General features: G+C 39.8%; 2 protein-coding genes across 3 annotated transcripts; one reads left to right on the top strand and one right to left on the bottom strand.

Moving 5' to 3' along the window:
- Positions 1-1,373: 1,373 nt before the first annotated feature.
- On the bottom strand, positions 1,374-5,750 carry LOC145766107 (uncharacterized). The gene has a single exon (XM_082577764.1). It carries the CDS (start codon positions 5,748-5,750, stop codon positions 1,374-1,376), a length of 4,377 nt encoding a protein of 1,458 aa, XP_082433890.1.
- Positions 5,751-10,266: 4,516 nt separating this feature from the next.
- LOC145766976 (nucleotidyltransferase MB21D2-like) lies at positions 10,267-26,356 on the top strand. 2 transcript variants are annotated; one of them, XM_082578696.1, is made up of 10 exons: positions 10,267-10,386; positions 15,086-15,213; positions 15,749-15,866; positions 18,735-18,857; positions 22,108-22,234; positions 22,336-22,555; positions 22,740-22,918; positions 23,155-23,385; positions 23,798-23,922; positions 24,215-26,356. In XM_082578696.1, the coding sequence occupies exons 1-10, from the start codon at positions 10,349-10,351 to the stop codon at positions 24,384-24,386; spliced, it is 1,461 nt and encodes a 486-aa protein (XP_082434822.1). In that variant the 5' UTR covers positions 10,267-10,348; the 3' UTR covers positions 24,387-26,356. The 2 variants fall into 2 exon arrangements, with proteins under 2 accessions (XP_082434822.1, XP_082434823.1); XM_082578697.1 differs by lacking the exon at positions 23,155-23,385.
- Positions 26,357-27,363: the final 1,007 nt, after the last annotated feature.

The following is a 27,363-nucleotide window of genomic DNA, read 5'->3' on the forward strand; positions in this document are numbered from 1 at the left end:
GGGAAAGATGATGCTCGTGCCAGAGTTCCTGTGCGTAATGTTAAGATTGGAAATGTTAAAGCAGCCTTTAACCGCGTTACTGCTGCTCGTGTTTTGAATCCAATGACTGGCAAATCGAAGTTGGTGTATTGTCAGCATGATCCTGGTTCGCAGTTGACGTTTGTTTCGAGTGACTTGGTGTGTGAACTTGATGTTGTGTGCGACGCGAACACAACAGGTGCGGTAGTTAATTGCGCCGGTGACGTCACGATTTTCCTAATCCACCCGGCAGGACTGAGCAACTGTTAAAGCACGCCAACTTGAAGAAATCACTCGGTTTCCAATGACTGCTTCGCAGCAATGAAGTTTATACGGTTTTTCTGTCAAGAAATAAAACAACATAAGACACTAGTCACAATTCAGCAAGCACAACAGTCGAACTGATAAACGTACCAAATTTGTTGACAAACAGTTCTCAATCCACTGTACGGTACACAAGTTCCACAGGTTGGCCAATGACGCACTGAATAAATAAATTCGCGATGTTACCTTACACAATTATTACGTAGGCTACCGTACCGTACAACCATAACGCTAGGTCAATAATCATTAAAAAACAAAGAAACGTGGCAATTCACTTGGCCTAGTTAAGATCGGTTTACGAGAACTAATTTCCATTAGGCTGACAAATTATTGGTCAATAATTCAGTAGTGAACATGAATCCACAATTCACGACACAAATCAATCAATCATACAATTCAGAATAATGAACGTACCGGTAGTATGACCGGATCAGTAATGCCAAATGATGCACTTGTACGCGAAGGATTCTATAGTGATTGACTCTGCAATATTTAAGTTTGAAGTATTAGCCTAACAACAATTTACGCACATCAGAGATACGTTACGTTTGTTTACGGTAGACAGTCAACATTCAGCTACAAAAAACATTATTACATCACAAGTACGCTCACCAGTAAGTTGAACTTTGAGATAGCAAGCTGCAATATGGAATTCAGCCTACACGCAAATAAGTATTACCATAGCAGTTGTCAAACTTAAGTCCTGTAGAAGTACATAACAGAGAAGCAGCTAACAAAGCATAAACATCAATCAATCAACTTTCAGTCACAAACTACAGTAACTAACAAGTTCGGCTAGCTGGCAAACTAGCAGCAAAAACGAAAACGTCTCGAAAGTTCCATAGACAATCTCGTGGTGAGTGTTGCCATTTGCAAAGAGCGATAACATAACAATGAAGGGGAAACGACGCTAGGTGGCGAATACACAAATTAACGGGAGTAATGCGGTAAAACGAAAGGCAGGCCTATCAAGGACCTGTTGAAAATCTAACACTCCCGGGCCAAAGAAGGGCCAAACTGGCTCGTTCTTTTCATGAATAAAAGTTTTTCAACAGTCTATTGTCATGTAACAGTTCAGTCTCTTCCTCATCGCTCTGATCTTCCAGCAAAATCTCAACGGTGTCTATTGGTGTCTCATCTTCATCTGGATCATCTTCTTCCCTTTGGACAATTACACAAAGCTTGGATATTGGTCTCTTCAGAGATCCGGTTGCAGTCTTCACTTCTACGGAACGAACAACGCCGTGACGATCAGGAAATGTTTCAATTACTCTGCCTAGTGGCCATCGTTGTCTGGGAGCAGAGTCATCAATCAAAAGGACGATGTCTCCTCTTCGGATATTCTCCTTTCTGTGAAGCCATTTTGCTCTTGACATCACAGATCGTGGGTATTCCTTAACCCACTGCTTCCAAAAGGTGTCTGCCAGTAACTGCACATGGCGGTATCGATCACGTGGTCGGTAGCCATCTCTGTCGCAGCTTAACATTGGCGGTAAATTCGCTGAAGAATTCAACTTCAACAAGTGGTTAGGTGTAAGAGGTAAGTCGCCATCAACTTCCAGCTTCACATCGGTGAGTGGTCTTGAATTGACGATGTCTTCCACTTCAAGAAGTAACGTGTGCAATGTGTCATCATCGAGTGGTTGTTTTGGTAAGATGTTCATAAAAATTTGACGTACTGTGCGAATCATTCTCTCCCAGGCTCCGCCCATATGGCTGGCTGTTGGGGGGTTGAATGACCATTCTATTCCTTGTTGTCGAAGGCTCTGGTGGATCTGGTTCTGATTCCACTCATCGATGGCTTGCTTCAAGATTCTTTCACAACCCACAAAGTTGGTTCCATTGTCAGAGAAGATTTTCTTGATGGGGCCTCTGCGAGCTATGAAGCGCCGCAAGGCATTTATGAATGCGCCAGTTGTCAGGTCTGGTGCCACCTCCAAGTGAATGGCTCTAGTTGTGAGACATGTGAAAAGGCAGCCGTATCTCTTAATGTCACTTCGTCTGTTTCGGACATTTAGCGGCCCAAAAAAGTCAACGCCAGTCTGTGAGAATGGTGGCTGTGACATTTGTAACCTTGCTTCTGGCAGTTCTGCCATGAGCTGTTGTCTAGGTTTTGCGGTCCTTCGTCGGCAAGGCAGGCATCTTGCAAGTACCCTTTTAACCGCAACTTTGGCATTAACTATCCAGTATTTTCGGTTAATATTGTTCAGTGTATGGCTTTCACCCATGTGCTTCGATTCGTTAGTATGACAATGTTCAATTATCAAGTCCGTTAAGTGGCGCTCTGGAGCTATGATAGCAGGATGTCGCGTTTCGAACGGTAAGTCGGCTCTGTCGATTCTTCCGCCAACACGTAGAACATCTTTCATTAGGACAGGGCTGAGTTTTTCGAGTGGGATCCTCTTGGATTTGGGCATGTTTGGGTGTTCTCCTTTGGATAGAGATTTGATCCAGGCAAGAAAACTCTGACGCTGTTCGTATTTGATTAACTCAATTTCTGCCTCATCAAGTTCTGGCACACTGATTGGTCCTTTCAGTGTAATCTGGGTTTCTTTCTTCATGCGCATCAATAAGTATGATTTGAATCTTAGGAACCAGGCTACTGATAGTTTCAGTCGGCGCAGAGATGAGAAGTAGGAGATTAACCTGTTGGTTCCTTGGCTTTCAGTCGTAGAAATGGTAAAGGTTTCGATTTTCCTCTTTGGTTTGTAAGCAGCAAAGATATCTTCAAATTGTGGTTTCTGAGCAGTTTGATTGGGCCATTCTTCTGGAGGTTTTCTCAGAAAATCTGGACCATTGAGCCACATCCCAGAATTCATCAAGGCTTTGGCCGTCATGCCCCTTGAAGCTTGGTCAGCAGGGTTCTGCTTCGTGTCACGGACAAGAAAATTTGAAATGTCAGATTCAGCACCGAAATTGCCTACGCCTGTTTCTTTTGGTCGAGTACCTCTAAGCAACCACCCTAAGGGTGTCCTGACTGCATCAGGTCCTTGCTTCGGGTTAGGTGCAAAGCGGCTTTCAATGCATCGGTGGGCGACAGCATGATCATTTCCGATCAACAGTGTAACTGTACCATGGCCCAATTGCTTCAAGTCAATGCCTTGGAGGTGCTTGTGCGTTTGCAGATACTCCGGAGAAGGCGCTGGAGTTGGCTTGGTAGGTATCTTGTCAACGACGATCACATCTGTCAGTTCTTGCACTTCGCCGCCAACTACTGGTAGAACTTTCAACGATACAGTTGAAGAACTGAAGGAATATGGTCCACTCGAAGACAGTGTTTGCACCTGGAAGTCACCAGATGGCTCAGGTTTCAGTTCAAGCATCTCTACAAGTTTTTGTTCACAAAAGGTGCGGTTTGAACCAGAATCTAGGAGAGCATAAGTATGTATTACCTTTCCTTCTCCTGTCACACGTACGGGAACGATGTCCAAGTAAGTTGCCGAGTTGCTTGTTCTGGAATGGAAGGTTTCTACAACTTTATTTGTGTTCCTTTCTGATGGTCTTCTTACGGGATCATCTGGCTGGCTATCATTTCTTCTATTAGCAATGGGATTAGGGTGTCGTCTCTGGATTTGTTCTCCAGTTGTGACCAGATACCGATGTAAAAGAGAATGATGTGATGAGCTTCCGCATTCAGTGCATTTACCTCGGCTTCTGCAGTCGGCACGTATGTGATCTGGTCCAAGACAGTTTAAGCACAATTTGTTGTTCCTTACAAATTGCTCACGTTCAGTGACGGATTTGGCTTTGAACTCTTTGCAGTGTTGCAAATAATGTGTACTATCGCACAGGATACATTGTATGAGTCGCTTGTTGCCAATTCGGAGCTGTCCGGATCGTTCAGTAGGTTTTGTCACTACGTTAAACAGTGAAGCCTTTTGTTTCCCTTTGGTGTCAGGCTTGTTAAGTTTGTCGACATTTGATGAAAAAAGTTTCACGCCATAGATTGAATTGGCAATCCTAGATTCGTTCGTTATGAAGTCAGCAAAATGTTGGAATCCAGCCACTTTTCCAGTGTCGTCATTGATTTTCAGAGCTTCAATTACCCACTTTTCTTTCAGAGACGCTGGCAGCTTATTTGCAAGGCAGGTGATAAACTGCACGGTATCCAAGTTCGAAGCTTCGGTGTTTGAGCTCAATGATGAACAACATCTTTTCAACAGGACGGACAACTTCTCCAATTGTTCGGGTTCGTGGTGAGAAATTCTGGTAACAGCTCTCAAGCGTTCCTCGCAAGCATGCGCAATAACGTGTGGTTGGCCATACCTCCGTTTTAATTCTTCCCACGCTTCATCATAGCAGTTGTGACCTTCGCTGCTATCGGCAAGGTGCCTTATTTGTTCACAGACTGCATCACAGCAGTGCTGCATGAGGTAAGACATCTTCCTGTCGGGTGTCAACCAATCAGAAATATGGGACTTAAAACGGTGCCAGAAAGCCCAGAAATCGAGTGGGTCACCAAAGAATTTCTTAACATCTGGTTTAGGTAGAAGTCGTTCTGAAAGATCAGGTTGTCGGCTAGTATAATAACAAGGGTAATTTACCTTTTGGTCTGGCATTCTTGCAGATGTTGCAGTTGGTTCTTGTTTGTGCCGCTCATCACCGTGACGCAGAGGTTCCAGGTGTGTGTCTTTGTGAGTGAAGGTTTGCTGTGGCAATCGTACGGGTGTCATTGATCCAATATTGATAACCGAAGAAGAATCATCTTGCCAGAGTGCGGCTTCAGTTTCGGCAGCTTTAATTTGACGCAGGTCTTCAGCTTCGGCTCTCTCACGTTCAAAGCGAGCTTTATCCTGCTCCAACCGAGCTTTATCCTGTTCCAACTGAGCGAACAAGCGAGCTTTATCCTGTTCCATCTGAGCTTTCTCCTGTTCCATGCGAGCGAACAAGCGAGCTTTATCCTGTTCCATCTGAGCTTTCTCCTGTTCCATGCGAACTAGTTCTTCTTCCTCTCGTCGCCTGGCATCATTCTGTTCTTTTGTCAAACGAGCTAGTTCCAATTTGGCATGTGCTTCACGTTGACGCAAACTGTACGTTGTACTCGATGACCGAATGCTTCCGGATTTGGAGCGGTGAGAATGGGTACGCAAGGACGAGTGATGTGAACGTAGTGGAGGAGTTTTAGTGTCTGTCCTCTCGCATTCCGTGAACCACTGTTTGGCTCTATCAGCAAATTCTTCTTTACCTTGAATGTAATCTCGTTTGGTTGAAAGACCTCCTGGAATTTGTTCATTGTCAGGGACATCGACACAAAGCGCTATTAAAGAGGCATAATTTTTGTCAATTTCTAACAGGATAGTCTGTACTTCTGTGAGGTTTTCACGTTTGCTCATCAGCTGTTCACCACGCTTGTAGCTGTCTCTCAAAGTATCAGCTGCTTGTTGAATAGCTTCGGCTTTGGAATTCATAACTGTGTATGCAAATCCGCTTCGTAACAGCATAAGCTAACTTCAGCAAATGAGAGATGTCACGTAACGCTGATGGGAACTTGGTAAGTAAGCGCAAATTTGATCGTCAGGTTGGTGAAGATCAGCAGTTCGGTACAATTGACGAAATCAGCTTCAGTTCAAAGATGGTCAAGCTTTGATGCCAAATTTGAAAAACGATGTTGTGTGCGACGCGAACACAACAGGTGCGGTAGTTAATTGCGCCGGTGACGTCACGATTTTCCTAATCCACCCGGCAGGACTGAGCAACTGTTAAAGCACGCCAACTTGAAGAAATCACTCGGTTTCCAATGACTGCTTCGCAGCAATGAAGTTTATACGGTTTTTCTGTCAAGAAATAAAACAACATAAGACACTAGTCACAATTCAGCAAGCACAACAGTCGAACTGATAAACGTACCAAATTTGTTGACAAACAGTTCTCAATCCACTGTACGGTACACAAGTTCCACAGGTTGGCCAATGACGCACTGAATAAATAAATTCGCGATGTTACCTTACACAATTATTACGTAGGCTACCGTACCGTACAACCATAACGCTAGGTCAATAATCATTAAAAAACAAAGAAACGTGGCAATTCACTTGGCCTAGTTAAGATCGGTTTACGAGAACTAATTTCCATTAGGCTGACAAATTATTGGTCAATAATTCAGTAGTGAACATGAATCCACAATTCACGACACAAATCAATCAATCATACAATTCAGAATAATGAACGTACCGGTAGTATGACCGGATCAGTAATGCCAAATGATGCACTTGTACGCGAAGGATTCTATAGTGATTGACTCTGCAATATTTAAGTTTGAAGTATTAGCCTAACAACAATTTACGCACATCAGAGATACGTTACGTTTGTTTACGGTAGACAGTCAACATTCAGCTACAAAAAACATTATTACATCACAAGTACGCTCACCAGTAAGTTGAACTTTGAGATAGCAAGCTGCAATATGGAATTCAGCCTACACGCAAATAAGTATTACCATAGCAGTTGTCAAACTTAAGTCCTGTAGAAGTACATAACAGAGAAGCAGCTAACAAAGCATAAACATCAATCAATCAACTTTCAGTCACAAACTACAGTAACTAACAAGTTCGGCTAGCTGGCAAACTAGCAGCAAAAACGAAAACGTCTCGAAAGTTCCATAGACAATCTCGTGGTGAGTGTTGCCATTTGCAAAGAGCGATAACATAACAATGAAGGGGAAACGACGCTAGGTGGCGAATACACAAATTAACGGGAGTAATGCGGTAAAACGAAAGGCAGGCCTATCAAGGACCTGTTGAAAATCTAACACTTGATCTTAAACCGTACGATAAAGCGTCGTTTAAAATGGATACCCTGGCTGGTCAGAAAGCTACTTGTGCTGACCTTGTCAAACTCAACATCCAGTCGTTAGAGACAGATGAACTGTTTTGTGATATAACTTCGGTGGTTAACCCAGCTTGGGCTGATGATGTTAAAACTTTACCGCATAAACAAGATTTAAATGGTTTCCGTCATTTTCATGACGTGAATATGTTTCATTTGAATGATTGTAGTACTGTAGATGTACTGATTGGCAACGACAACGCTTATTTGATGTGGGCAAAAGAAGAACGTGTTGGTAAAAATCGTAGTGAACCGCATGCTTTACTCACTCCTCTCGGTTGGTTGGCTTGTGGTGGTAAGTCACCCTTAGAGGAAAGCGTTGCTAAAGTGTGCAGACTGCAGACGTCTTCAGAGTCGGATGTCATCTCTGGCTTTCAGCGTAAAATTGAGTCTCGCGATATGGAAATAGCAGACCTGAATAAAGTCATTCAGGATTTGACCTTGCAAAATGAAACCTGTGAATTGTCTCGCAATGATAAGTTGGCTAGAGAACTTGTTGAACCGAATATTGAGTTGAAAGATGGTCGATTTGAGATACCTGTTCCGTTGAAGCAAGATATTGATCTACCTAACAATTTTGTGTTGGCGTCAGATAGAGCTGCTGCTTTAAGAAAGGAAGCTTTAAAACAACCTGAACTTCGTGATTTCCTTACTGACACCATGAAAGATCTTAAATCAAATGGCTATATTGAGCGTACTGGTGAAGCAGGAAATGTCAAGGGATTTGAATGGTATTTACCATACTTTGTTACGTCACAATTAAAAAAGCGCATTGTTTACGATGGCAAGTCTGAATTTCGAGGAACTTGTGTTAATGATGTAATGTTTTCGGGTCCTGACTTGTTAAACCCTCTGGTAGATGTCTTGGCTAGATTTCGGCTTGGTAGATTTGGTCTCATGGCTGATGTGACTAAATGCTTCTTTCAAATAAAGTTACCCGAGTTGATAGAATCAGCGGAATTTCACAACGCCCTGAGACAGAGAGAGATAAACTGGGAATTTATACCTCCGTATGCTCCGGCGCAAGGTGGCGCCTGGGAGGCAATGGTTAAACAATTTAAAATCGCACTTTTTCACATTTTGGACTCTTCAATTCGTAAGCCCAATCTTATTGAACTGCTTACGTACACAGGCAGTGCCGTTCGGATCGTGAACGAACGCCCTTTGGTACCTTTGAGTGACGACCCTAGGGATTTTACTGTCATCACCCCTGCCTCACTTTTGACCCCATACTTAGACCCATACTGTGCTGTTGGGCAACCACATGATCGTGACCAATTAAGAAGGGATTATCGGTTCAATTTGTCACTTTCTCAGCAGTTTTGGAGTAAATGGATCGATTTTTACTTGCCAGGTCTTCAGGGCCGGAAAAAATGGCTAAAAATGGCCGAGAATTTGGAGCCTGGTCAACTTGTAGTGGTAGGTTCTCTACAGGACATTGGTAAACGTGGGAAGTATCAACTTGGGAGGGTGCATGAGGTAGTTCCACAAATTAGGAAAGGGAAGCCTGTGGTTCGTAGAGCTAAAGTTGCCGTCTGCAACTATGATGAGAGTACGGGGAAAGTGAAAGTAGACTATGTGTTGAGGGATATTTCGTGCCTCGCCCCCGTAAAGAACACCTAAGTGTTAGGGTTTGAGCCTGGTTTTGTCTGCGGTGGCCGACACTTGTCTAAGCCCAGAACAGTCGGTTATTATCGCAACCATGGTATATAGCGTCATTTTTTGCGTGTACCTACTACCTATGGTACCAATTTCATGTATCGTCGTGTTTATTCTTATTGCTGTTCATTCTTTGCATGCCCTTTGTATTTGCGTATTAACTTAAACGTGAGTGATTCAAACAATTTGTGTATCATGTGTTTTTATTCATTGGCTCACAATTGTCGTCAATTCTTTTTTAGTTATGTCATGTCAGACTGTCATAACTAGGGGCCGCTATGTTACAGACGGTTGTTCGCCTGGTCAAACGTCATGTAGAAACCGTTCGGGTCTACTGAATATTACGTCATGGAAATTCCTAAAACATGAGCCAAAATTGCATAATCGTCCGTAAGACTCGTGTCAGACCGGTTTAAACCTGTTTCAGTTTGAGACCTGTTTGGACATGAAATATTGCGTCACGAACTGCTCTCGTGCCTTTGAGTTATCACAAATTTTTCTGATTCATTCTCGAAGTTGTTTGTTGGAAGTCGGTCGCACATTTAACTGGTTTATTTGGTGCTTGCTAGCTGGACAAATTCTCCGTCTTTTATCCAAGTAATCTGTATCGTAGTGACAGTTTTAGAGGTGTAGGCATTGCATACCCATTTCGATAGCCGCGGGCTAATTTTACAGAAATACACTTTTTGAAAAGAAGTTCAAGTGTGTGTTTCTTCGGTCACTATATGCAGACAAACGGATTCGGGAACTTTATGTTACAATTTTCCCACGAAGAGATTATGGTTTACCGCTGTGACCACATACAGCGTTAGCTGATATTTTCAAGATTTGTATAAATAGACACTTGCTATGAAGATCATTTGAAACTGGAGAAAACTTTGTAGGCGCTTGGCAACATAGATCTGATTTGGTCATAGTTCACCAGTCACCACTTTAAAGCAACAATGTATGCCAAACATAACAGTGGTCGAGAAACAAGTGAGGAATTTCAATTCTTGGTTTTAGAAACTTGGTTAAGTAGGTAGAGTAGCAACCAATTTTGTTTCAAAGCGGCAAATTTTTTGAGCTGGTGTACAATTTTCTGCCCTGCTAAAAAAGGATGCGCATTGTCATGGTGCGCAAGACGTCAGTGTTCGCAATTACCAGACAGTAATCGACCAAACCTGTAGGGTGAAACTACTTTATCTTTACTTTACTATTTACACACTTCAACCCATATGTCTTGGTCGCTTCCTGTCTATGATGTCATGATATTTTACCAAGGCAGAGACTGTTACACCTACCCCAATTTTTTATAGCCTACTTAGGTGCTCAATTTTACGTTTCAGAAAGAAACAACACGAATAGGCATTTGTGAAATATTGTTTTTAGACGTTAGATTAGATTGTTTTCGTAAGTACCGTATATAATATAGCCTACTATACGTACCTCATTTGCTCTAGAGTACAGTAGTCCAATTCTTTTGTACAATTTTGTAATTGATTTGTGATTGGACCTATGAAAGCAAGGTTTCTTTTGAAAGATGACAGAGGAAAATTATTTTGAAAAAATTGATTTTCGGTAAGTTTGATATCAAGCTGGATTTATTTTCTATCAACGTTTTGTTGTTGGCTAGACTGTGTCACATTTTCCAATAATTCATATATTAATGAATGTTAAATTGTTAATAGATTAATGTTACCGGTACTTTATCTGCCCATTATAAAACTTTACATGCAGCTGAGCAATGCACTTCATGATTAGACCGCCATTGAATAGAACGGTACCTCTAAATACCCATTGTCAGGCATTGTCGGGTATTGTTGGTTTTTTGGGGGGTTGTGGAGCATTTCTAGGGGTTGTCGAGCATTTTCAGGGGTTGTCAGGCATTGTAGAGTAGGCTAGCTACTTTCAGGCATTGTTGATAATTTTGAGGCATTGTCTAGGATTTCCAGGCATTGTCGATCATTATCAGTGGTTGACGGGTTTGTTAGTCATTATAGAACATTTTCAGGCATTGTCGAACATTTTCAGGGGTTGTCGAGCATTTTCAGGGGTTGTCAGGCATTGTAGAGTAGCTACTTTCAGGCATTGTTGGGAATTTCCAGGCATTGTCTGTAGTATTTCCAGGCATTGTTGATCATTGTCAGTGGTTGACAGGATTGTTAGTCATTATAGAACATTTTCAGGCATTGTCGAACATTTTCAGGGGTAGTTGAGCATTTTCAGGGGTTGTCAGGCATTGTAGAGTACCGTAGCTACTTTCAGGCATTGTTGGGAATTTCCAGGCATTGTCTAGGATTTCCAGGCATTGTCGATCATTATCAGTGGTTGACAGGTTTGTTTGTCATTATAGAACATTTTCAGGCATTGTCGAACATTTTCAGTTTAGTGTTTAGGGTTTCTGCAGTAGATACATCCAAATCTGCCAAGTTTAAGAAGAGGTACTTTTTAAAAAAATATATTTAGCAGAAAACTATAGTTTCTTCATCACTCAAGCATGACATTTACCTTGTTCCTTAGCCGGTTTTTCAACAATGAAAAAAAGCTGGCTTACATAGCCTTGTAATTTGTCTTTTTGTGAAATGATTTTTTTATGGTGCAGAGCCTGTGTGTGAAGCTCCATTCGACCTTAGTGTAATACAGCTCAGAAGCACTCTTTTTTTAGGAATATTGATTCAAATTAGAAGCACCTCATCTGATGATTCTAATTTTTCGCTGATTTTTCACTTGTCTCTTGTTTGTCACATTTTAAAGATTTGGCCTCTTTAAGTGTCACAATGAGCACCAACTAAATTCATTAATATTTTCAATTGTTGGTAATTAAGTTTGATTTTGCTAAAATCATGCCAAATTTTAAACTTATTGTCCTATTTCGGTCTCAAGACACATGATTGCATTCGTATTTTGTTGCTTTTATCTTTTTTTGTAAAGAGCCAGAAAGAGCTGCCCACATTGGTAAATGAAATTGTAATGTTTACCACACAACTGCTTGTTCATGTTCATCCCAAAGTCAAATGTATTATAGAGTGAGTCTATCCATTTATATGATATGACATCTCTTGTTCCCTGTATTACGAGGGTTGGATGCATAGGCGTCATTTTAGGGGTGCGAAGGGTGCTTAAGCACCCCAAAATAAAAATCTGAGGTAACAACATAAATGAGAGAGCACCCCTGGGCCCTGGTTTGCATACAAAATACACCGATTCAAATGGAAATTTGCATTGCTAAATAACGTTTTTTTTTCGTTCTTGAAAGTCGTTTCACCAAAGCGCAATATTTTCAGTGTTTTACATTTATGTGTGGCACGTAGCGCCACACATATCAAAGGCAGACATGATTGTACTATTGCGTAACAATTAAGCACAAACACGCGCACTGCGTCAAGAAGTGCCGTTCGAGAGAAAACAATTTGTCTGGCTTGAAGACGAAATTGCTGTTTTCTACTCAAACGTCTAAAAAAACATTCTGCAAACGGCGTCAGATGCAATCGTTAGCCGTTTCCCTTCTTCATCATACCGAATGGCAGACTTGCTACCAGAGCTGCTAGAGAATCCCACAATGAAAGAAGCCGATGTTACGAAAGTAAGCAAATTTTATGATGGTGACTGAGAACGCAAGGATTTGCTGCATGAACGCAAACAGTGGTTCGCTTGTTGCAAACGTGACGGTGATGTTGTGGCAGTGAATACGCTACGTCAGAAATTCATTGCACAGCCGTCAATGGTCGATATAATGCCAAATATATATGCAGCTTTGGCAGGGTTGATCGGTTTAAATTGGGGCGGTTTAAACCGCCCGGTTAAAACCTGGTTTAAACCGGGCAGTTTTGACCACCTATTACTGGTCAAAACCCCTTTAGCGTATGAATCAAGTTGCTTTTCAATTGAATTAAAAATATTACCCTCCATGTTAATGAATGGTAATAGTAATGATGTTCAACTATATTTTGTTTTGATCAACAATAACCTAAATGCTGGATTTGGAACAAAAAACATTCAATTTCTCAGTTTATTTTTGATATTTCAATCAGTTGGTTATTTTAATAATGAGAAAATTCAAATTCTAAAGATAAGTTTCTGATGAACCAAAAAATGCTTGGTAGAACGATGAACCATTTGCACAGCCAACTGAAGTACAAGAATTTATTCCAACAAATTTTTTTTTTATGAAAAACTTTTGCCATAAAATTTGCGCAACATTTGCCCTCCCGTTGCGTAGCACATAAGACGTAGCACGACATGTAATTAAGGTAGTAGTCTTAGCGCTGTTTGATGTCTTGTTTTTGGCGGCGCTGAAACAAGAGAAAAATTCAAGATAAATATAATCTTTCGTACGAACTTTACAGGCAGCCATCTGTGGCTGCCTGACAGGTCGGTATTGGCAGCCATTAATGAAAGTTCAGGCGGCCATGGCCGCAAGCTATTTCGAGGCCTGCATATCAAAATGGTCACACCTCACAACTGCTTTTATATATATTTCCTAAACAGCCCATAGCCCAGGTAGCCGACCATTCACTACATATAATAAAAATGTTTTTCTGGGTTTTGACCGGTTTAAACTTAGTTTTCACCGGTTAAAACCAGGTTTAAACCGCTTAGTGGTCAAAACCAGTTTAGACCACCTAGAGATCAACCCTGAGCTTTGGTAACTTACATTGTTATGCCGACTTCTTCCTGTGAAGCCAAACGTTCCTTTTCGTTATTACGATGCTTGAAGACCTACCTTCGCAGCACTCAAACGCAACAACGACTGAACAATTTGGCCGTTATAGGTAGTCATCGCGAATTGGCGGAGAAATTAAACATGGAAGAACTTGTCACGGAGTTTGTTTCCAAGACAATGACCCGCAGAAACAAATTTGGATGTGATTAATTTATAGCAAGCCGCATTATAAGGCAGACGTGAACAAATTAAAGCAATTAAAGTCGAATATATTTCAATATTCAATGTAAGATCACTTTCGCCTCGCATGTAGCCTAATACTTGTTTTCATTTCTATCTGATAGTTTGACATACCGCTGCAGTCTATTCAATTACACATACGACAAAATTATCTTCTTTTATGTTGATTCGACGTTTCATGACGTAGGCTAAACATGGTTGAATTTACTATTAGATTGAGTCATTTGTTTTAACATTTTCCATCGGTCAGGTTTTCAATTGATTAGCCTATATTGACAATTTTCATAAGATAACTTAGAGCACCCCTAAGTTCGTCAAATTTTTTTAAAAAATTACGCCAATGGTTGGATGTGTAATGTATCATCATCATAATAATATAATTAATTAATACAGTAGCCTAGTCTAGTTTGAGGAAATGACTAATTGTACATATTATATTTTTACTGTTATCGAAAAGATTTAGCAACTGTACAGATTTACGATACTAGTTTCTTAAGGAACAATCTTATCAATGTATGATTTTACCTTATTTTATTTTTGCTATTTTTTTCTTTTTACTGTGTTAATGGCTCATGCATGAATTTACCTTTTACAAAAATATGCACTTTAGCACACAAAGCCATGCTTCGGTGACATAAGGAAGTCATAGCCTCAGAAGATATGGTTATCATACACGATAACTAGGCATTAGCCTCTACCGATATAATTTACCAATTTTTTGTAAAAAATATTTTGCACCATTTTGATGATTCTCTAAAAGCTGTGCTTGATATTTTTAAGTGTTTTGAATTATTTGAGTCTCAGCAATGGAATGAAATTGAATCGTTTTCATTCTCACTGCTGAGAGACTTATAGCTCTGAAATTTAAAGATATACACTTTTTGGTGTCGTTGTTTAAATTCTATACAAAAGTTTGTAGTATAGTAATGTTAGTCTATACAGTAGTAAAGTTAATAATTAAGAGTTTCAATATTCATTTTTTGTTTAAGCTAAATCATAATCATTATTATCCAAATTCGGTTTTGTCCCCACTAGTGGGTGTGGCCGATTCTTTCCTAGCAGCATTTGACTTTCCTCCTATTACCCATCTCATTCTATCCATCGCATCTTCTTCCTTCAGTCCTACTTTGTCTGTCTCATTCTTCACCTGCTTTTTGTATGAGATGTGCACACCAAACGACTCTACTTCTACCTTCTTCCCACCTTCATTGTAATTTATTTTTCATGTTGCTCTCAATTTGGTAGAATTTATAGAAACAAAAGCAATAGTCTATAGATCTCCATAAGTTCAATTGTATCTGTAAAAATTGTCATATCAGACCTTGTTAAATGTCTTTATCCAACCTTAGGCTACTTTATGATGTTGTTTTACAGATCTGGTTGCACCATGAAAAACCTGAGCAAACTTGTGAATATATTTGATGACTTTGATAGACATGAATTTGATGATCAAATGGCACTGGAAGTGCATGCTATGAAAGATCATATATTTTATATTTTAGGTAGGTTGTGTAATGTGTATATGGTTGTTATGTGTAGTTAGGGTAAAAATCCATAATTTCTAAATGTCTGTGTCACATTGAACTGAGCTGCATTCTGCATAAATCAATATGAACAATGAGAAAAGTATTGCTTTTTTTGTTTTTGTTATCCTGCATAGTATCATATATATAATTGTTGAATGTTGACGTTAGTGTGTTGGAATGTTTTGTACCAAATTTAGCTTTAGGCTGAATTAATTGATTGTGAGTTGTGACAACACTACATGACTTCAATTCTTATTTTATCCAGTTTTGCACCAAATGGTGCAACTTAAATATCAAACCTAGTTTTTGTTGTCAACGTTTCAGTTGCTCCACACAGGTTAGTTGTTTGAATTCTGCTCATATAGTATATATTTTGGTCAAATTTTTGTTTTGAAAAATTTAGTTCGATTTTTACTTTTCTGCCACAGTTTATACTTGCAGCTTCAACTGGAAGTTTAGTTAACTCATAATTTCAACACAATAGCTAAAAATGCCTTGCTGATTTCAAAAGGTGAAGTACAAAGATTGGATCAAAAACTCCCTGCTTCGAATGAGTATCTTCTACTCTCTGGTAATGCAAGAGATGGAACTGTGGACATTGATGTTGAAAGTCCAGGCGGATTCACAAGGTAGGTACATCAAGCTTTTATTTATGTTAATTAATATTTTTTTCTTTAGGTTTTGTCTCTAAGAATGAGCTCATCAAAACCTCCTGCATGCCACGAACAACAACTATTTAAATGAGCTGGGGTCAGCCTGGCGAAACTACATGCGGCTCTTCTGCTCAGTAGGCTACAACTTGCCTCAGTTGACTTTGGTTCTGTCACCAACTTGTTGAAAATAATAGTATATTATTTATTAAATATTAGTATAAAATAACAGTACACTTATGCAGGTCCCAAAGTAGATTTCATAACTTTCTGTGCAGCATAACTGCATAACTATAACTACGGGATTGGAAACTCTTTTCAGTGCTATATATCAGTAGGGTCAACATATTACTATGACTACAGAAGAATTATTAAAATAAAACACTTTTTGTATATATTGACTAAAGAATGTATAAAATTTAATTTCGCAATTAACAATGTAAAATGTACATTCACATCAAAATTTATTTGATGTATAAAAGTTTAAAACCACAAATCCAAAAAATCTAAAAATAAATGAATGCAAAGAATCCAAAAATTCCATGTTGTTCCTTAGCATTTTGCGTATTGCAAACCGGATCAGAAGTAAACGAAGAGTGTTCAACAATCATTGAAATGTGTTGTCGTAGGCTTTTATGATAGACTTATTCACAGACTAACCCCGTACGAAATCAATACGGTAGGCTTATGCCCTACGTTCAAGATGTCATAAGATCAAAAACTAATAGGCTACTCGGTTTTGAAATTATTTAGCAGCAAACAAAATACGACAGGATTGCACAAATGGAATGCAAACACATGAAACAAACAAGACAAGTGTATACTATACAGTTTACGGCAGGTGCATTGATTGTTACACTTTTCCTTGTCTGTTTACTACTTGCTATTTTTTAAGGTCAACTTATGCAAACCTTTATTACAGCAACGCAAAGAACAGTGACCCTACTGGTGTATAAAAGTGTTTTCAGTTCCACAGATTTTCAATCCCGTAGTTATAGATATCCCTGTTTCTGTGAAACCAAGTCAGTAAAAGCTTTGACAGCGTGATTGCATGGAGTATTTTTCGACAAGTTCCCCATTGTGAATAACAAGTCGCGTTGGTTGGTTTTGAATCTTTATCCTCGGACTAACAAAGTCTTTGATAGGTTATATATTTCTAGTAGTTTCATATGTTTCATGGTTTTCATATGTTAGTTTCATATACTTGCAGAGGCTTTTAATTCAAGGCAGATTATTGAGACTGACAGAGTGTAGTTTCTAATTGTGTTGAAGCGTTGTTGCCGGGGAATTATTCCTCCCATTAGGTGCCGCTGAATAGAGCAGTCCTTAGAGTGCGTTGCTCAAACGCACACCCTGAGAATCAAACTATTGTTGCTTAATCTTGAAGCTTCTTTGTTCACGAAGTCACGCGCTAACCCACTGAGTTATCCGGGCAGACGAAGACATTAATCCAACCGACTTGTTATTTATTGCTGATCTTTACAATTCATGCTTTTAGCTTGCAATGACTTGGGTTTCTTTTACCGTAGTTCAAATAGCCATGCTTCAAAAACTACTACAGTTGTCTGCCTTTATTTGGTGGGTCTGCTACTATTCGGCGAGTCCGATTCGGCGAGTGCCCTATTCGGCGAGAGCCCTTTTTGACGAGTTCCCTATTCGGCAATTTTTTGAATTTTTTTTTAAAATTATTGGTTATCGTAGCCTAATTATCATGCCGCTTTTACATTGTTTTAACGTCGCTAATCGTTGAAATAAGACCCCAACTCCCAACCCCAATGGGGTTAGGGGTTGGGGTCTTATAGAAATGTTAGGGGTTGGGGTCTTATTTCAACGTTTAGCGACGTTAAAACGATGTAAAAGCGGCAATGATAATTAGGCTACGGTAGTCGGTACCCAATAATTTTAAAAAAAAAATCAAAAAATTGCCGAATAGGGAACTCGTCGAAAAAGGCTCTCGCCGAATAAGGCACTCGCCGAATCGGACTAGCCGAATTGGACTAGCCGAATTGGACTCGCCGAATCGGACTCGCCGAAACGGGCCATTCTGTTATTGGGTCCCGTATAACAAATTTATATACTTATTGTGGTGTAGCGCGTGTCGTCACGCACCACATCTCTCTTGCCAACAGCGCAGTGTGAGTTTTCCGATTGCCTGGCTTGGCTTCTCTTGGTTTCTTTCGTGTTGGTTCATTCTCTAGTTTTCAGTTAACAGTGTAGCAGTGCAATCGGCAGTTTAAGTAGAGTCTTGTTTTAGTTTGTCATTTAATACTTTCTGTTAACATTTTTTAAAGCTAGTTTTCAATTGCAGGATACTCACGTTTTAAGTTTATTAAAGTAAATATTTTCATGGTGGACTGCAGATTGCAAAGTTAAGTTATACTCTATTTCATTACTTAAGTTGTATTGATGATTCGAAACAAAAATGTGAGGATGCAGAACGTTTTTAACCCTGTGGAAGACTTTATATTTCTTGGTTTGATGTAGTAGCAAGCCATTCTTATGTCAGTTGGCATTAAGCGCATTATTTTATTCAAGAGAAGGATTGCCAACGTCCGTGTAAAGTGCATAGCAATAGATTACATGGCTTGCAAGTTTCTGTCATTTCATGTTTGTGTGTAACGCTTACCATAAATCCTTAACAAAGGTATGTGTCTGTGTGTAAGAAATGGGGTGGTATTTACATGTGCCCATGTGTATGATATGAGTGCAGCTCTTTGCAGGTAACACAGTAAAAATGAGGCTCTCAGTGCCTGTCTGGTTGGCCACCCCTGAGCTAGGGTATGAAGCAAAGGTTCTGTGTTTGACCAGAGAAAACAACTTTGTAACGTGTATGTTTTTATTTTTCAGAGGAAGTGACTACGATTTAGACTACACTTTGTACGTTCCTGTTTTGAAGCTGCAAGATCGTAATCAAACTGCTGTTCTCGACATGCGACGCTCCAGTCCTTGCCATACCTGGCTTGCTTTAAAGTAGGTGCGTTAGTAAATTTAACTATGATGCTTTGCTTCATCACCCGTGCATGAGACAACACCGTGTAAATTACGACTTTGAGATTAGGCAGCAGCTACCTGAGTGCATTGGGCTAGCATTTGAGAATTAGTATTGATTTTATTATTGATCTTTTTTTAAACAAGCTGATTAAAATATGGCAGCAACATTCATGTGAAAAGCGATTTTGTTTCTTTATGCTTTTACCAAAAATAGCCATGTGCAAGTTACTCCTTTGTATTGCAATTGAAAGAGCTAATTGAAGGGAGGTAAGAAACATTCAAACTTTAAACCCCACACATACATAAGCATTAAATCTCACCCATACACCCATAGGCGTCGAAATAGGGTGGGCCGGGTGGGTGGCGCCCACCCGGCCGTGAAACGAGGGTGGGCAAAATATGTTTCGCCCACCCTGTTTTCATGACACTTATGAAGTGTTCGTTACAATTATTTCCGTTTTTGTTAAACGCTGAATTATCCCACCAACTGCCGCGCAACTTCTTGTTTTACGCTATGTCTCTCGCTAGGTATCCGACAGAACAAAGCAATTCCGCAACAACATTGCGTTGAAAAAAAGGCGGTAGGCCTACTCACTGCATTGTCGTTGCTACCGTGCTACGGCAACTGCCACACGCTGGCAATTCCTGGTGAGAAAAAGCCACGTTTGATCTTTTTTCCGAATGGTCTCACTTTCGTTACGTCGCAATCAAACTTCAGCTCCGGGTCAGCGTAAGGGAATATGAATATGACATCATAATGAACATTAAAATAAAATAACCGATACAAACTAAAGACGTACTGAAACAATCGCTTTTTACAAATCTTTCGTCACAAACTTGTTGCTGAGTATAAATTGTGGCACCGCGCGATGTTGTCATTTCATTATTGAAAAGTTAAACATGAAGCAAAGTCAAACATCTATTCGCGGATTTTTAAAACCAGCTAGTGTTCGGCGATATTGAAAAAAACAAAACGATACGATATTTAAAAAAAATACTCGATATTTCGATACTTTTCGATATTTTTGTTCTAATTAAGAAAAGAGTTTCTCAGTCTTTGAAATTAGTGCCGGCAATTGCCGAGGTGATTGCCGACGCAGATGCATGAATGGCGCATTAGCGTCGGCAATAAAAATGCCGAGGCCACACGAGCGCTTGTAAGGTTAGCGTTACACATTCCTCCCAGTCGTTATGCCACAGCCATAGATTTGATCCTTAGTCAACACCCTGATGGAGCTCTGCGAAAGAGGCGTGTGGATGGGTATCCAAAGCACGAAAGCAGCAAAACGTGGATGCTTCATTGCAAACGGCGAAGACAGTGTAGATTTCCAGCCAAGCGATGAGCCTCTTGATGTGTCCAATTTCAGTGATGACGCGACAACCTCATCCTCCGATACAGCATCTGATTGATGATTCCGATTCTGACAGCTAGTTCTTTATCAAACAGACTTTGTGTTGCTCGCAGTATCCCAATTGTGCCGAAATTAGTTAGTGGATGTTAGTGGATACGTAAATCGAGGCAATCTTCTCGCAGGGAGCTATTAATTTGTTACCGGTACCTGGTTGAGCAACTAATGTTATTTTATGATAATTCAACATCGCTAGATGTCGAATTAATGTAAAACAAACGTAAATTTCTTATCGAGCATTGTTGTTACGCAATATAACCCGCTGGGAAAATTGAATCGATTTGTGCTGACTCAAACGTTGAATCAACCCAAAATTAACTTTTCTCCTCCGTGAGTTATTTAACGTGAATTACCGTAACAGCGTGCGTATCGCGTTGCTCGCTTTATCGCTACTTTTGGTATTATTAGAAAAGATGTACTATCCAGAAAAGATGTACTATCCAGAATACAAACCAACATGGAAATTCTACAAACATTTAAATCAAGAAAATTGAAATATTTTGGCCACATTTGCAATAATTCTATTCAAAGACAACTACTAGAAGTAAAAATGAACGGCAAACGAAATAGGGGCAGAACACCAAGAATTTGGACTAATGATATTGAAGACTGGTCAGGACTTCATTACAAAACTGCAGTAAAAAAATCTCACAACAGAGAAACTTGGCGTCTCATTGCCTTCATCCCTCGACGAGAGGAAGGAACTTAATGATGATGGTATTATTACATCACAACAAATCAAACAGTGCGGTCGTGATAGACTACTCTAGTATGTATAGTTTTCGCTTCTCGTTTTACATGTTTTGGTACAATTTTTTTCGTAATCAACGTTCACAGCAACTGCCAAGGCAATTTCAACTTTTGCCGTTTGGCCTTGGCAACGTTTTTATAGGGGTTTACAGTTACGAGTTAGGGCTGTAATTGTTAAAATATTGAACAAAATTGAAATAAATATCGATATTGAAAAGATGTCGTATCGAAAATTCGATATATCGCCCAACACTAAAACCAGCTTCCAAAAGGCGTCGAGATGATAACGCTGAAGAAGCCACGTCCAGCACGAATGAACGTAGAAATGACATTAATGAAGAAAGCAGTGCTTCAAGGATGGACAGGGGTGAAGTCAATGTCTCAGGCAATGCACCGGTAGTTGTAGAAGACAGCATGAGCCATGGATCTCTACCTGCTCCATTTGACGTTAGCATGATGCCGGATCAGCTTCCGGCTCGGGAAGGTCGTGTGTTGCAAAGGAAGCTTTTTTCCGAATTCCAGTTGATGCGGTTAACCCTGATGGTACTTGTTACTGTAGCTGCTGTTTGTGGGCCTCGGAATACAATCGGTTATCTGCCGCAGACCAACGGAACAGTCAGCAGTCACCTGTCCGAACATTTTGCGGTAAATCCGAAGGTGCCACTTTAAAGATAACAGGTCATGCGTCACGCGCTTTTTAGGTCGCAAAGGAAAACATACAAGAAGTTTGTTTAGTTTAGCAGCGCTCATAAGATCGCAAGGCGCAAGAAAGCAAACATCAAACCTATTAAAGCTTAATTGCTGCATAGTCTTTGTGAGAAAGACTAACCATTGCGAATTTGCGAACATACACATTCAATGAAATCTGTTTGAAAACTCTTGCCCACCCAGAATTCCTCTGTTCTAAGAAAAAATCGACGCCTATGCATACACCATAATATTTAAACTTCCCTCTTACCATATACGTATGACAAAGTCTTATTCATTTTAAATAAGTTCGTCTAGAATATGCAATTTACGGGAAAGGTTCTTTATTTGAAACATAGTTTGATGAATAGCCGATTATTTAGAATGTTCGGCGATGAAGCTGTGGCTCGATGGGAGCCATGCTGTTGTAAGGTTGAACAAGATGGAGAAGCTCACCAATATCTATCAACTTCAAAAGTGTGTGACTGGTTTCACGAAGCTTTGCAGAAGGTTAGCAAACTTTAGATTGTTCGCAGTCAATTCCTATTCCATTGTTATCAATTCATCGAAACAATCGTGACAACATTCACTGACGTGGATTTATTTTCTAGGTTACAGAAGAAATGAAGACAAATTTTAAACGAGGAGACCCTGCCGTTGTTATTGTGCAACGTAACTGCAATGTAACGACAGTGATATTAGCAAAAGGGGGCACACGCATCTTGTATGACATCCTTCCCGTTGTATCGATACGTGGCTGGCCTGCAGTTGCAATGGGCTGGCTTTCTGAAAGGCATTTTTGGGACGAAACTCCCCTTTCAGAAGGAGAAAGTAAGTTTACTTTTTATATGTTATTTGTAACAATTCAACAAAATTCAAATGAAATGAAAACAGCGTTTGTGAACAATTTAGACATATTTTTACCCAATTTTTGGCAACAAGTGCTGACGTTGTGTAATTTTAACAAAAGTTTGCCATCATCGTCAATGAAGTTTTGAAATGGTCATTGTTGCAGTCATCACTGGCTTTCACTTGGTGCCGGCGTGTAGTTTAACCGGAAATGACGACATGGAATGGCGGCTATCGTTCGCGAGAAGCGAGGTGCAGCTCAAGCGATACGTTCCAACACCTTTCATGAAAACCTTTTACGCTTACAAAGCTGTCATGAACAGGGCTTTGGGCAGATACACAAAAGTAAGACAGTTTACATTTCATTGCAGAGTTTTTAGTATCTTTAAAAAATCAGTTCTGCTTTATGTTTTATTTTGTAAAGTATGAGCTTTTTTGGATCGAAATAATTGGAATGCTCGACCAATATGAGTAAAAAGCAGTACCCAAAAAGAGGAAAAGCTAGATTGTTAGGTTTTTGTTTGATGATATGATCATGATAAGTTAAGCATCTTAAAAGAGTATTATTGTACTGAGATTAGGTCTTGAAGCCGTACGTGCTGCGCAGCTTATTATTTTGGGCATGTGATCGGGTCAAGCTTCAGTATCTCGCATCTGAAGACACCATCGCCGAGTGCTTCCTTGGATTAATCGACGACACACTGCAGTGTCTTCTCAGCCGTTCCTGCCCGAACTACTGCATTCCTCAATGCAACATGATTGACCACTTAGACGACGATACAGTCTTGAAGCTGTGCCAAGTAGTTCTTATGGTTAGTTTCTTTGTGTATTTGCGCGGGAATTACCCGATAAAAACGCTTGAAGCAGATGAAAAAGCTTTGTATTTTTATGATGCTTCATCAAAATCTTTCAGCAAGTTTACGCTTTTGCGAATGCCACTTAATTATCCAAATGCGTAATCCGCTGCTAGTTGGCTAAATCAACAATAGGCATCATTAGTTGTACGCTTACCAATATTTGGGGGCCACTAAAACTTCTTTGGCAAGCAAAAATGTAAACAAGGCATTTAAAAATTGGAAAGCTTTCTGAAATCCATAAAGCTCGCAGGTATGTAAGAACCTTGTCGGCCATATTTGGCTGCAAAATGTGTCTTACTCAATGTAACTATAACTTTGTATCGGTTTATTGCCATAGAAGGTATTTTAATGTTGTCTACACATGTAGGTGCGCAGTGACCCGGCCGAGCATGTTCAGAACGCGGTAGATCAAATGAAGGCGGCGAGGCATCAAACCAAAGAATATAGAGTCGTCCAGATTAAAAAATTCACCATGAGACAAGATCTGCTAAAGTAAACGTGGTTCTTTTGCTTCTGCTGAACTCATATCTAACTGTATTGTTTGAAATAGTTACTGCCATACTTATTACATACGTTATGAAAGAAAAAAAATAATTTCTAAATCGTAGACTGTCGCGAGACGCTTACATTTAATATACATACAGCCTGTGTTTGGCGTAACTTACATTGCATTCAAAAGTATACCTTGGTGTTTAAAAGATGTTGCTTTACCTCAAGGCAGCATTTGCATTGTAAAATGGAGAACACTTTTTAGAAATAGTCAAAACGCGCTTTTGTCTTGCAGCGAGAGTGGCAGCTCTGCAAACGACGTGGAAATGAATTCCCGACAGGAGCTTGACTTGGCCAGCAAAGTCCGGCGATTAGTGGACAGCCACCCAGGAAAAAGCATCTCAGTCTTTTTAAACCCTGAAGATTCCTCAGAGTCACATTTCCGAATTGATGGAAAATATTTTTAATCATGTTTTTTCACGCCTATTTTTTTTCGTACAAATTCAAACTCGTCCTCATCCGGCTAGTACAATTGGGTAAGGTTTTTTTTTCAATGAAGGAAGGCTAAATAGTACTTGCTTGAAATTGTATCACAAGTACAAGCGAAAATCCATCACAAGTATTGTTAAAAAAGTAAGATAGTTTTATTCGTTTCATACACATTGCACCACCCCTCTCCTTCCGTTCAAACTTGCTTTTTAAAAGTGGCATATTAAATTAAGTCACACTGCATTATGGTATGCAATACTCCTAGGATATGACAAAATGTGTATAAAAGCCTGTATTTTTCACTCAAAAGATGCATTAAAAGTATGAAGCACTTAAAATATATGCAGGAGAAAAAGTATGCTTAATGCTTATAGTCAATTAGCACTGGGTATAACCTCAAAATTATACTTTTTATTAAACATTTCCAAATTATATTACTGTTAATTCTTACATTGAGTTTCTCCTTTGCAGTACAGAGGAACTCAGTGGCTGCAGTAAAGCTTGTACTTTCCCTGCAGTGCGAATGCTTGCTCTAGCTTCAATAATCTTCAAACGCAATTAACTGGCTAGCTAACAGCTGTGATTTGTTTTATTTTAGTCGCTTTTATCGTGATCATGTGATTTGTTCAAAGATTTCATATCATTATTCTTCACTGTATTGATCGCGTCGATCTTTATACTGAATGTGTTAAATGTGAAACTGTTGTTATTTCTTAATTTGACGGCTGCTTTCGTATAACTGTGAAAAGAATTAGCTTACACTCGTATGTGGATATGCTTTACCATGTCGTTTCAGTTACAGTCTGACCTTGTACTCCGACCTATTAAGTGTGACTGAGTGAGTTTGACAGGGTTTTTCGTGTATTGCTAGAGTTGAACGTTAACAAATTTCGATCCAGCTTGATGAACCACGTACTCCTATTTTGAACGTTGACCGCCACTAACCCTTTCTCTGCCTATAGCCTAACGGAGTGAAGTACATTAAACAGAATCCGTGTGCGCAGATTTTCTCGGAGTTGTTGGAAAACCTTATCGCAGTTTCGAGGTCTGGTGTTACCAGTGGAATTACCACTTAACTGCTGAGCAATACATTATTGTTTTAATTTTGTGTTGGTCCTGTTATGCACTGCCTATTTTTCTCACATCTGATACATTTTGAATGATAAGCATTAATTGAACAAAGAAAATGAAGGGGTGTACCTGTACCAGCAAACATTTCTAGGATTGGATACAAACTGATATGAATAAATGAACATCAAATATTATCAAACAACCTTTTTTCAAGCTGTTGTCGTTATTATAGTACCGTATTAGAAGAATTTATTTTGGCAGTCACTTCCTTTTAGTAGGGATAGACCAGATATGCAATTTCTTTTCCGGCGTTCCATCAAATATTTTGTCAAGTTTGTTGTCTCATAGGCTACTGCGCATATTTGCCACCACTGTAAAGTGGCTTGTCATTTGCAATATCCTTGAAAGTTTTTATTTCAATACCTTGCAATGATTTTATTCAATGCATCTAAACTTTCTGTAAACATTGTATGTAATGTTGCATAAAAAGGTTGGAATATATTTATGGTGCATTTAGTAAACAATTTATCAATCATTAAAAGCATTTGGTCAATGAAAGCATTTAGCTGAGTAACTAGATCGCAGTATCAAAAGAGAGTGCTTTTAGCATAAGAACTAAATGCTTTTTCTCATGGTGATAAATCAGTCCAATACTTTGCATTTATTTTCATACATGCAGTCGAGTTGAAATTGAACTAGAAATTTAGCGAAGGCATAAAACGACTACACCAGCAGAACCGTACACAGGATGGGGTTGTGAATGTCAAAATCTCCACTCATTGATCTTTTATTTTATTGTTTAATGTTCTCTATTAGGCCACTGCTTTTTTGAATGGAATCTATTTTTCTTCGTTACGGCAACCTATTCATGTTAGTTTGTAAAATTCCTCATACATTCTGTTTGTAAAATGCAAAAAGAAATATTTGTGAAAGTAAAATACTGCAAAAAACAAATTAGTATCATAATTTCTTCAGCATTGTAGTCTATGGCAGGGGTCCGCAAATAGTGGGTCGCGACCCAAATTTGGGTCGCAAGACCATTCACAGTGGGTCGCAAAACGGTTTAAAATTGCCATAAATATAACTTGTATGGCAAAAATAAATACAATCATATAGTCTTTGATGTGCTGAATTTCGTACAATTTGGTAGGCTACAAGAAAATTTATACTTTCGATTGTAGTACAGTAGTTAAGCCCACGGATATAGCCTGGAAGACAGCTTGAGCCAGGGCATGAATACTCTCTCAGCTCATCTCCAGAACTGGCGACTGAAACTTAGCGAAAACAAAACTTTGGCGGCAGCTTTCCACCTATACAATCGGGAAGCTGATCGTGAGCTACATGTTCAGAACAATGGAAAACCTCTGACCTTCTGCCCAGAACCAGAATATCTTGAGGTGACACTAGACAGATCGTACACATACCGCCACCATTTGGTGTCACTGCGCAAGAAAATGACATCCCACGCTGCACTACTCAAGCGCCTGGGGGGCGAGGGCTGAAACTTTGCGTATAGCAGCTTTAGCCCTTGTCTACTCTTCAGCAGAGTATTGTGCACCTGTTTGGTGCTGCAGTGCACATGCACTGCCATAAACAGCGCCCTGCGCACAGTTACCGGATGCCTGCGTCCCACATCATTGGATAATTTTGCTATTCTCGCTGGCATCCAACCCTCCGAGCTTCGTCGCGAAGAAGCCACTCTGTTTCTTGGCCGACGGGCACTAAAGCCTAACCATCTTCTCCACCACAAGATCTCTCCTTTCCCAAACCAGCACCCCAGTCGATTGAAGTCAAGACAACCATTCGTGCGAGCCGCTCAACTTCTGATCAACGCAGCAGATGAACTTCATCTCTGCGGCTACTTGGGCGGACTATAAATGGAAT

This window comes from Aplidium turbinatum, chromosome 3 (assembly GCF_918807975.1).
Source record: "Aplidium turbinatum chromosome 3, kaAplTurb1.1, whole genome shotgun sequence".
NCBI classification, from domain to species: domain Eukaryota; kingdom Metazoa; phylum Chordata; class Ascidiacea; order Aplousobranchia; family Polyclinidae; genus Aplidium; species Aplidium turbinatum.

Bases quoted from the DNA above. Each gene is read 5' to 3' on its own strand.
- LOC145766107 (XM_082577764.1), bottom strand. From the start codon at position 5,750: ATGAATTCCAAAGCCGAAGCTATTCAACAAGCAGCTGATACTTTGAGA.
- LOC145766976 (XM_082578696.1), top strand. From the start codon at position 10,349: ATGACAGAGGAAAATTATTTTGAAAAAATTGATTTTCG. The intron at 15,214-15,748 runs GTAGGTTGTGTA...TGATTTCAAAAG, and splicing joins TCATATATTTTATATTTTAG to GTGAAGTACAAAGATTGGAT. The intron at 15,867-18,734 runs GTAGGTACATCA...TTTATTTTTCAG, and splicing joins AGTCCAGGCGGATTCACAAG to AGGAAGTGACTACGATTTAG.